This window comes from Poromitra crassiceps (genome assembly GCF_964638095.1).
Source record: "Poromitra crassiceps genome assembly, chromosome: 4".
NCBI classification, from domain to species: Eukaryota; Metazoa; Chordata; class Actinopteri; order Beryciformes; family Melamphaidae; genus Poromitra; species Poromitra crassiceps.
This window is the reverse complement of record NC_139626.1, coordinates 5,210,576-5,222,489: the sequence shown is the minus strand read 5'-3', so window position 1 is coordinate 5,222,489 and position 11,914 is coordinate 5,210,576. Positions and strand designations below refer to the sequence as shown.

General features: G+C 42.3%; 1 protein-coding gene across 1 annotated transcript in view; it reads right to left on the bottom strand.

The window, feature by feature from the left end:
* Positions 1-2,581: 2,581 nt before the first annotated feature.
* Positions 2,582-11,914, bottom strand: part of LOC310775990 (glutamate receptor ionotropic, delta-1-like) — a gene marked incomplete at both ends in the record, with an annotated part of 360,384 nt that continues 351,051 nt past the window's right edge. The window contains one exon of the mRNA XM_083636121.1: positions 2,582-3,025. Coding sequence (XP_083492247.1) covers positions 2,582-3,025 — 444 coding nt within the window. The remainder of the gene's footprint in view (positions 3,026-11,914) is intronic.

Sequence of the window (11,914 nt, the reverse complement as noted above, 5' to 3'; positions counted from 1 at the left end):
ACAGATGGTTGTTTGAAACGAAGATGTTGCAATCTTGGACAAAGTTGAATTACACTCAAGTTAATTTCCACAACGGTGTCTGCTGTCGTTTCACCCTTAAGACCATGATGAGTACCTCTCTTTTTGTGTGTGTGTGTGTGTGTGTGCGCCACCAATAGTATAAGTTGGCATTGTGGATTTTCGGGAACACAGCTTTTCATTGTTCCTCCTGTGTGAATCCATGTGTAAGCATGTGTGCATGCAACTGAGGTCAGATGGAAAGGAACCCTTCAAAGGCTTGTTGTTGGCTCTCTGTAGTCCTAGCTGCTGTTTATGTACTGTACAGTGTATGTGATCAATGTCAACACTTTTCTAAATAACCCATATCTGGACAAATACAAATGAATATGAAGTCAAAACTGATCAGGGCCATATTAAATGCATGTTAATCACACTTATGTACGTAACGTTTATGTGTGGTTCTCCATGTTGTTTATTTCCAATTCTACCTGTTGAAAATAGTTTTTCCAAAAGGCATCAGAGAGAGAGAGAGAAGAAGAATCTACCGTTTTACAAACATAATCTGATTGCTTCTATACAAATACCTGCTAATTCTCCAACAGCGTGAGAGATGGTGATTGCAGTTTGGATAATGACCCCCTCTGTCATCTCTGTGGGTGATAATGGGTCTCATTAGGAATGACTCGCTCCATCTCTCTGATTAAAATATCTGCACTGCTTTTCAAGGAGAAAAACCTTTATAAAAGTTATTTTTACATTAAATCCTCCAGTATAAAAAAATCTATATAGTTAATAATGCGTTCTTCTTTGTTCTTTAAATGTAAAAAATAACTGGTGTTCAACCCTCGCCTGCTGCCAGTTTTTTCTCATCACACAAAGTAAAGGGCATGTTCTGTGGTTATGTTTATGAAAGAGCAAACTTTGTGTTCAGCAAGATCATCTTCACAAATGAGGGCCACCTTTTTTGAATTTTTGAAGCGTAAATGTGATTTTTAAAAATCACGACTTTCAGAAAACGCTTCAAAAGTCATAAAAGTGATCCTCGTTTGTGAAGATTATCTTGCTGAACACAAAGTTCACAGTTTCATAAACTTTTAACCACATACCTTATTTGAGGTATTTCATCAACATCCCCATACAAAAATCCCATTGACTTCCCGACGAGGAAGTGACTTCTGGGTTGGCCTACAGAAACACATCATCTCCGCAGGACTATAAGACAGTGGTGTGTGAAGTGTCGCTGGACTGGTGCCCTGACGCACGCATGCTGCTGCCGGTGTGTAAAGTATATGTTGTGTGTGTGCATATATATAAATGATGTGTGTGTGTAATGTGTGTGTATATATAAATGTGTGTGTGTGTGTGTATATATAAATATGTGTGTGTGTGTGTATATAAATGATGTGTGTAATGTTTGTGTGTGTGTGTGTATATATAAATGTGTGTGTGTGTGTGTAATGTATGGTGTGTGTGTAATGTGTGTGTATATATAATTAATGTGGACGAATGGGGGTGGCTGCTTTGACGCACGTCGGATACTGCTGATGTGTTTTGCACTTTAGACGTTCTCCCTCCATCCCTTCTTCCTCCCTCTCCTCCTGCACCCTTCATTCCTCCCCTGGTGACAAGCAGTGAGTTCCTCCCTCTGCTCTGCATGAACAGCGCCCCCCAAAGGGCAAAGTGAAACTCCTGGCCTGGATAACTATGATCAAAAACAAACAAAAAAACACTACCATAAATTAAAAAAACTCAGCTCAGACTGTGTGAAAACAAACAAATAAACAAACTATGAAACAACAATCAACTTCAGTTTTAGGTACCCCCCTCAACATATGAAAACAAAATGTAGACTTTTGATTGTGGGGAAAAAGCAATGTTATATATTTAATACAATTTTTTTTTTCCATAGATGCTTAAGATATAGATAGGGTTGGTACAGAGGTGCATGACAGCAGGTGTCCCACACTAGAACGTCCCTACAGTGCATCAGTGTGTAGTGTAGTGTAGTGTGTACAGTGTGTATCAGTGTGTAGTGTAGTGTGTGTAGTGTGTATCAGTGTGTAGTCGTCTACATTGATGAGTTGTGGAGAGACATCGTTTAATTTCGGCACTTAGAAAACAATCACAATGAATTTCGCGTCATTGTTTCATATTGAACAAAATGTACAAAGCCATTCAAACAGTCATAACTTTTCGTGTATATATATATATATATATATATATATATATATATATATATATATATATATATATATAATATTTATCTAATTTTGTTTGTTTTTTATAACTCAACTTCAAAAATTGAGAATATTCAAAATACACTATAACCTCACTTCGTTCTCTCAATATTTACAAATATATACAAGGGGGGGAAATGACACCCGCCAACACGCCTGCCTCCCTTTTATAACATTGGTTGTTCTTGAACAGAATAAAAATCTTTTTACTTTGTACAGGTTTTATATTTCCCCCTTATAATTCTTCTTCTACAGACGCCCGGCCCATCCCACAAGCCCAAACCAGACCGATGTCGGGAGAACGATTTATCGGCGGTCCCCGTCAACTGTCCCTCCCACTTCCATCATATGGACGTACTGTGGGTGGCCTCAATGGCTTCGGGTATGGGTCCTGCGGAGGCTGCCTGGTAGGACATTGGCATGGGCGTCTTGCCAGGGCTCTGGCGGAAGAGCCCCCCGTTGGGCGCCCTGTGTTTGCACTGCATGCTGCTGCTGAGCAGGTGCCCATGCAGGGGCAACGTGCTGCTGCCAAGGCCCTGGGAGGGGGCCCGCGTCCTGCCCAGGCTCCCCCCATGGTGATGGTGGGGAAGGGACGCAGGCGCCGTCCCCTCTCTGGGCAGGAAGGTGGTCACAGCCAGAGATGACGATGCCTGCTGGCCCGACTGCATGCTGCCGATGTCCAGCGCAGAGATCTCCATAGAGGGGCCGAGGATCTGCTTGTGGGCCAAGTCCTCGTCCAAAAGACTGTTCATACGACGGTGCACCTGTTCCAGGTTCACCTCCTTGTCCTAGAAGAGGAGGGGGTGGGGCATGGAGAGAGGAGGAGGAGGAGGGGGGAGTGGAGGAGAGAGGAGGGAGGCGGGAGAGGGGGTGGGGCATGGAGAGAGGAGGAGGAGCGGGGAGTGGAGGAGAGAGGGAGGGGGGAGGCGGGAGGGGGGAGGCGGGAGAGGGGGTGGGGCATGGAGAGAGGAGGAGGAGCGGGGAGTGGAGGAGAGAGGGAGGAGGGAGGAGGGAGGCGGGAGAGGAGGAGGAGCGGAGAGTGGAGGAGAGAGGGAGGGGGGAGGCGGGAGAGGGGGTGGGGCATGGAGAGAGGAGGAGGAGCGGGGAGTGGAGGAGAGAGGGAGGGGGGAGGAGGGAGGCGGGAGAGGAGGAGGAGTGGAGAGTGGAGGAGAGAGGGAGGGGGAAGGCGGGAGAGGGGGTGGGGCATGGAGAGAGGGGGAGGAGCGGGGAGTGGAGGAGAGAGGGAGGGGGGAGGAGGGAGGCGGGAGAGGAGGAGGAGTGGAGAGTGGAGGAGAGAGGGAGGGGGGAGGCGGGAGAGGGGGTGGGGCATGGAGAGAGGAGGAGGAGCGGGGAGTGGAGGAGAGGGGAGGGGGGAGGAGGGAGAGGGGGTGGGGCATGGAGAGAGGAGGAGGAGCGGGGAGTGGAGGAGAGAGGGAGGGGGGAGGAGAGAGGCGGGAGAGGAGGAGGAGCGGAGAGTGGAGGAGAGAGGGAGGCGGGAGAGGGGGTGGGGCATGGAGAGAGGAGGAGGAGCGGGGAGTGGAGGAGAGGGGAGGGGGGAGGAGGGAGAGGGGGTGGGGCATGGAGAGAGGAGGAGGAGCGGAGAGTGGAGGAGAGAGGAGGGAGGCGGGAGAGGGGGTGGGGCATGGAGAGAGGAGGAGGAGCGGAGAGTGGAGGAGAGAGGGGGAGGAGGGAGGGGGGAGGCGGGAGAGGGGGTGGGGCATGGAGAGAGGAGGAGGCACACAGAGGCTGAGATTGGCGACGGGCCGGTTTCTCAGCTTGTTTCGGGTCTTTTGGTTCCCCATGCATTCTCCATCTTGTTAGTTTCTCTCTGTGTCATCGTTTTCATGTGGGCTTTGTGTCCAATAATGATTTGTTTGACTGTTGTCTTGTTCGCTGTTTGGATTGAAGAGGCGAATGAGGGAAGAAACCAATTTGGTGTGACAGGTGTTTAGTATGTGCACCTTGAAATCAAACTTGGCCAGTATTAGAGGTTTGATGTTTGGAGAAAAACAATATTGGAGCCAAACTGACTGATTTACGTTTGTTGTTAGTGCTGCACGATTTGGGGAAAAGGTGTGATTGCGATTATTGTGGACAATATTGCGATTGCAATATAATAAACAAATGGTATCTAGGGATGTGCTGGTATGTTTTGACGGTATGATAACCTTGGACAAAAATGCCACAGTTTCGTGCGTCCTGGTGATTTGATACTCGATACTCGATAGTGATTCAATACTCAATACCTAATCAATCAGAAACACAATTTAACTTTAAAAAAAATACATTAAATATATTAAAAATCAATCAATATGAAATCAAATTAATTAAAAAAAATATAAAATATTTTAAGAACAGAATACAGCATATATTCTTTTATAATAAAATCTATATAATTATATAGCCATGTACTCTTCATAACATCCTGTGATATCAGTCTATGTTAGAGACATTTGCCTGTCTCAAACATAGAAAAAAGAAACACAACAGAAAAATAGAAACTGCAGCACTGTGTTACAGCACATAGGCTGTGTAAGATGGCTCAGACTGCAAAGTTACTTGCATGTCTGTCCAGTAATACAATGAGTAACACACACCCAGTTTAATTCTTTTGTAGCGACAGATTGCTAGGCCGTCTTGCTACACCGTCTTGCTACAGTCAGGCCATCTTGCTACAGTCATATATATATATATATATATATATATATATATATATATATATATATATATATATATATATATATGCCAGCATGTGTGTGTGCAGCTATTTTCAGATGAATGACTTGAGTAGCGCATGTTGATGTCCTTGCTTATCACTTTACAACAAACGCATTTAAAAAAAAATCTTCTGAAGACAATCTAGCTTGGCTCCAGCATTGGATTCACTTAAACTTAGAGCACAATGATTTAGTCATATTAGTCACAGCCTTGATCAGAGAAAAACACAATTGATATTGATAACAATGCACATGACACATTTGTATATACAACCACACAGACATTGAGTCATGTTGTAGTGGAGTCAGGAGAGCACAAAAACAACTGATGGAATAGGTTCATGGAAATTAAATAAGTGCAGGATTGCTAGATACTGTAGTTTTGTGCTAATGTACACCATGTTCTCACAGGCTGCTTAATCTTCCAGTTTTCAAGGTGAGACTGTCCCTTAAACGGCCACCGATTTTCAACCAGCTTTGTATCATTACAAAATCTGTAGCAGATTATGCAAATGAACAATGTTTAACTGCTCTGCATTTTGCCTGGACCGAGAGCTCCCCGTTCATTTATACAACTTCCTGGTCTGAATGATGTCATAATGATGTCATTTGGAGCAGTTTTGCCATGGTGTCACTATTACTGTCAATATCACTATTACCATCACTATCACTATTACTGTCAATATCACTATTACCATCACTATCATCATTGCTCTCTCTAACTTCATTCGCAGAACTTCCTGGACCTGACATATATATATATACTGTATATGCTACCTGTATATATGACACATTTTGCTGAACACATACTGTATATATATATATATATATATATATATATATATATACACACCATATATGTACACACAACGCGCTTATTTGAGCTGCCAGCACCTTTCTGCAAATCATTCTCTATGGTAAGGAAAGGACGCGCTCCTCCTTCTAGGACAGCACCTGGCGTTTAAGCGCTCTGGGCAGCTAGTGTTTTTGGGCGGAGCGCTCTGGGCGTCTCAAGCTGAAAATAGTTCAACATTTGGAGGAAAAGCGCACTGCTCGTCATTCACTCCTCTCCTACCTCTTCTCCTGTCAGGGGGATCTTCAAACTCTGCTGCTGCCAGAATTGCCAATAATCTGCCTTTCGTGTTTACAGTGCGAACAATCAAACAGATGAAACCAGCTGGCTACGTCAATGTGATCGTTGAGTCCTGAACTGTACTGCACGCGACTGCAGGGAAAAACAAAACAAAGCACACACAAAAAAAACTCTCTGTGCGTTGTGTTTTGTGCACAATGGAAGCGTTCTTATGTGAAATACACACGTGTCTGCACGGCTCCTAAAGAGTGTAAATCATATGAGGTATGCTAGTGACGCGGAGTTTGTAGAAACAGCTACACACGATAAGAGTGTAAATCATATGAGGTATGCTAGTGACGCGGAGTTTGTAGAAACAGCTACACACGATAAGAGTGTAAATCATATGAGGTATGCTAGTGACGCAGAGTTTGTAGAAACAGCTACACACGATAAGAGTGTAAATCATATGAGGTATGCTAGTGACGCAGAGTTTGTAGAAACAGCTACACACGATAAGAGTGTAAATCATATGAAGTATGCTAGTGACGCAGAGTTTGTAGAAACAGCTACACACGATAAGAGTGTAAATCATATGAGGTATGCTAGTGACGCAGAGTTTGTAGAAACAGCTACACACGATAAGAGTGTAAATCATATGAAGTATGCTAGTGACGCAGAGTTTGTAGAAACAGCTACACACGATAAGAGTGTAAATCATATGAGGTATGCTAGTGACGCAGAGTTTGTAGAAACAGCTACACACGATAAGAGTGTAAATCATATGAAGTATGCTAGTGACGCGGAGTTTGTAGAAACAGCTACACACGATAAGAGTGTAAATCATATGAGGTATGCTAGTGACGCGGAGTTTGTAGAAACAGCTACACACGATAAGAGTGTAAATCATATGAGGTATGCTAGTGACGCGGAGTTTGTATAAACAGCTACACACGATAAGAGTGTAAATCATATGAGGTATGCTAGTGACGCGGAGTTTGTAGAAACAGCTACACACGATAAGAGTGTAAATCATATGAGGTATGCTAGTGACGCAGAGTTTGTAGAAACAGCTACACACGATAAGAGTGTAAATCATATGAGGTATGCTAGTGACGCGGAGTTTGTAGAAACAGCTACACACGATAAGAGTGTAAATCATATGAGGTATGCTAGTGACGCGGAGTTTGTAGAAACAGCTACACACGATAAGAGTGTAAATCATATGAAGTATGCTAGTGACGCGGAGTTTGTAGAAACAGCTACACACGATAAGAGTGTAAATCATATGAAGTATGCTAGTGACGCGGAGTTTGTAGAAACAGCTACACACGATAAGAGTGTAAATCATATGAGGTATGCTAGTGACGCGGAGTTTGTAGAAACAGCTACACACGATAAGAGTGTAAATCATATGAGGTATGCTAGTGACGCAGAGTTTGTAGAAACAGCTACACACGATAAGAGTGTAAATCATATGAGGTATGCTAGTGACGCGGAGTTTGTAGAAACAGCTACACACGATAAGAGTGTAAATCATATGAGGTATGCTAGTGACGCGGAGTTTGTAGAAACAGCTACACACGATAAGAGTGTAAATCATATGAGGTATGCTAGTGACGCGGAGTTTGTAGAAACAGCTACACACGATAAGAGTGTAAATCATATGAGGTATGCTAGTGACGCGGAGTTTGTAGAAACAGCTACACACGATAAGAGTGTAAATCATATGAAGTATGCTAGTGACGCGGAGTTTGTAGAAACAGCTACACACGATAAGAGTGTAAATCATATGAGGTATGCTAGTGACGCAGAGTTTGTAGAAACAGCTACACACGATAAGAGTGTAAATCATATGAGGTATGCTAGTGACGCAGAGTTTGTAGAAACAGCTACACACGATAAGAGTGTAAATCATATGAAGTATGCTAGTGACGCGGAGTTTGTAGAAACAGCTACACACGATAAGAGTGTAAATCATATGAGGTATGCTAGTGACGCGGAGTTTGTAGAAACAGCTACACACGATAAGAGTGTAAATCATATGAAGTATGCTAGTGACGTGGAGTTTGTAGAAACAGCTACACACGATAAGAGTGTAAATCATATGAGGTATGCTAGTGACGCGGAGTTTGTAGAAACAGCTACACACGATAAGAGTGTAAATCATATGAAGTATGCTAGTGACGCAGAGTTTGTAGAAACAGCTACACACGATAAGAGTGTAAATCATATGAGGTATGCTAGTGACGCGGAGTTTGTAGAAACAGCTACACACGATAAGAGTGTAAATCATATGAAGTATGCTAGTGACGCAGAGTTTGTAGAAACAGCTACACACGATAAGAGTGTAAATCATATGAAGTATGCTAGTGACGCAGAGTTTGTAGAAACAGCTACACACGATAAGAGTGTAAATCATATGAAGTATGCTAGTGACGCAGAGTTTGTAGAAACAGCTACACACGATAAGAGTGTAAATCATATGAGGTATGCTAGTGACGCAGAGTTTGTAGAAACAGCTACACACGATAAGAGTGTAAATCATATGAGGTATGCTAGTGACGCGGAGTTTGTAGAAACAGCTACACACGATAAGAGTGTAAATCATATGAAGTATGCTAGTGACGCAGAGTTTGTAGAAACAGCTACACACGATAAGAGTGTAAATCATATGAAGTATGCTAGTGACACGGAGTTTGTAGAAACAGCTACACACGATAAGAGTGTAAATCATATGAGGTATGCTAGTGACGCGGAGTTTGTAGAAACAGCTACACACGATAAGAGTGTAAATCATATGAAGTATGCTAGTGACGCAGAGTTTGTAGAAACAGCTACACACGATAAGAGTGTAAATCATATGAAGTATGCTAGTGACGCAGAGTTTGTAGAAACAGCTACACACGATAAGAGTGTAAATCATATGAGGTATGCTAGTGACGCGGAGTTTGTAGAAACAGCTACACACGATAAGAGTGTAAATCATATGAGGTATGCTAGTGACGCAGAGTTTGTAGAAACAGCTACACACGATAAGAGTGTAAATCATATGAAGTATGCTAGTGACACGGAGTTTGTAGAAACAGCTACACACGATAAGAGTGTAAATCATATGAGGTATGCTAGTGACGCAGAGTTTGTAGAAACAGCTACACACGATAAGAGTGTAAATCATATGAGGTATGCTAGTGACGCAGAGTTTGTAGAAACAGCTACACACGATAAGAGTGTAAATCATATGAGGTATGCTAGTGACGTGGAGTTTGTAGAAACAGCTACACACGATAAGAGTGTAAATCATATGAAGTATGCTAGTGACGCAGAGTTTGTAGAAACAGCTACACACGATAAGAGTGTAAATCATATGAAGTATGCTAGTGACGCGGAGTTTGTAGAAACAGCTACACACGATAAGAGTGTAAATCATATGAGGTATGCTAGTGACGCAGAGTTTGTAGAAACAGCTACACACGATAAGAGTGTAAATCATATGAGGTATGCTAGTGACGCAGAGTTTGTAGAAACAGCTACACACGATAAGAGTGTAAATCATATGAGGTATGCTAGTGACGTGGAGTTTGTAGAAACAGCTACACACGATAAGAGTGTAAATCATATGAAGTATGCTAGTGACGTGGAGTTTGTAGAAACAGCTACACACGATAAGAGTGTAAATCATATGAGGTATGCTAGTGACGCGGAGTTTGTAGAAACAACTACACACGATAAGAGTGTAAATCATATGAGGTATGCTAGTGACGCAGAGTTTGTAGAAACAGCTACACACGATAAGAGTGTAAATCATATGAGGTATGCTAGTGACGTGGAGTTTGTAGAAACAGCTACACACGATAAGAGTGTAAATCATATGAAGTATGCTAGTGACGCAGAGTTTGTAGAAACAGCTACACACGATAAGAGTGTAAATCATATGAGGTATGCTAGTGACGCAGAGTTTGTAGAAACAGCTACACACGATAAGAGTGTAAATCATATGAGGTATGCTAGTGACGCGGAGTTTGTAGAAACAGCTACACACGATAAGAGTGTAAATCATATGAGGTATGCTAGTGACGCGGAGTTTGTAGAAACAGCTACACACGATAAGAGTGTAAATCATATGAAGTATGCTAGTGACGCGGAGTTTGTAGAAACAACTACACACGATAAGAGTGTAAATCATATGAAGTATGCTAGTGACGTGGAGTTTGTAGAAACAGCTACACACGATAAGAGTGTAAATCATATGAAGTATGCTAGTGACGCAGAGTTTGTAGAAACAGCTACACACGATAAGAGTGTAAATCATATGAAGTATGCTAGTGACGCAGAGTTTGTAGAAACAGCTACACACGATAAGAGTGTAAATCATATGAGGTATGCTAGTGACGCAGAGTTTGTAGAAACAGCTACACACGATAAGAGTGTAAATCATATGAAGTATGCTAGTGACGCAGAGTTTGTAGAAACAGCTACACACGATAAGAGTGTAAATCATATGAGGTATGCTAGTGACGCGGAGTTTGTAGAAACAGCTACACACGATAAGAGTGTAAATCATATGAGGTATGCTAGTGACACGGAGTTTGTAGAAACAGCTACACACGATAAGAGTGTAAATCATATGAAGTATGCTAGTGACACAGAGTTTGTAGAAACAGCTACACACGATAAGAGTGTAAATCATATGAAGTATGCTAGTGACGCGGAGTTTGTAGAAACAGCTACACACGATAAGAGTGTAAATCATATGAAGTATGCTAGTGACGCAGAGTTTGTAGAAACAGCTACACACGATAAGAGTGTAAATCATATGAAGTATGCTAGTGACACGGAGTTTGTAGAAACAGCTACACACGATAAGAGTGTAAATCATATGAGGTATGCTAGTGACGCAGAGTTTGTAGAAACAGCTACACACGATAAGAGTGTAAATCATATGAGGTATGCTAGTGACGCAGAGTTTGTAGAAACAGCTACACACGATAAGAGTGTAAATCATATGAAGTATGCTAGTGACGCGGAGTTTGTAGAAACAGCTACACACGATAAGAGTGTAAATCATATGAGGTATGCTAGTGACGCGGAGTTTGTAGAAACAGCTACACACGATAAGAGTGTAAATCATATGAGGTATGCTAGTGACGCGGAGTTTGTAGAAACAGCTACACACGATAAGAGTGTAAATCATATGAAGTATGCTAGTGACACGGAGTTTGTAGAAACAACTACACACGATAAGAGTGTAAATCATATGAGGTATGCTAGTGACGCGGAGTTTGTAGAAACAGCTACACACGATAAGAGTGTAAATCATATGAGGTATGCTAGTGACGCAGAGTTTGTAGAAACAGCTACACACGATAAGAGTGTAAATCATATGAAGTATGCTAGTGACGCAGAGTTTGTAGAAACAGCTACACACGATAAGAGTGTAAATCATATGAGGTATGCTAGTGACGCAGAGTTTGTAGAAACAGCTACACACGATAAGAGTGTAAATCATATGAGGTATGCTAGTGACGCAGAGTTTGTAGAAACAGCTACACACGATAAGAGTGTAAATCATATGAGGTATGCTAGTGACGCGGAGTTTGTAGAAACAGCTACACACGATAAGAGTGTAAATCATATGAGGTATGCTAGTGACGCAGAGTTTGTAGAAACAGCTACACACGATAAGAGTGTAAATCATATGAGGTATGCTAGTGACGCAGAGTTTGTAGAAACAGCTACACACGATAAGAGTGTAAATCATATGAAGTATGCTAGTGACGCAGAGTTTGTAGAAACAGCTACACACGATAAGAGTGTAAATCATATGAGGTATGCTAGTGACGCAGAGTTTGTAGAAACAGCTACACACGATAAGAGTGTAAATCATA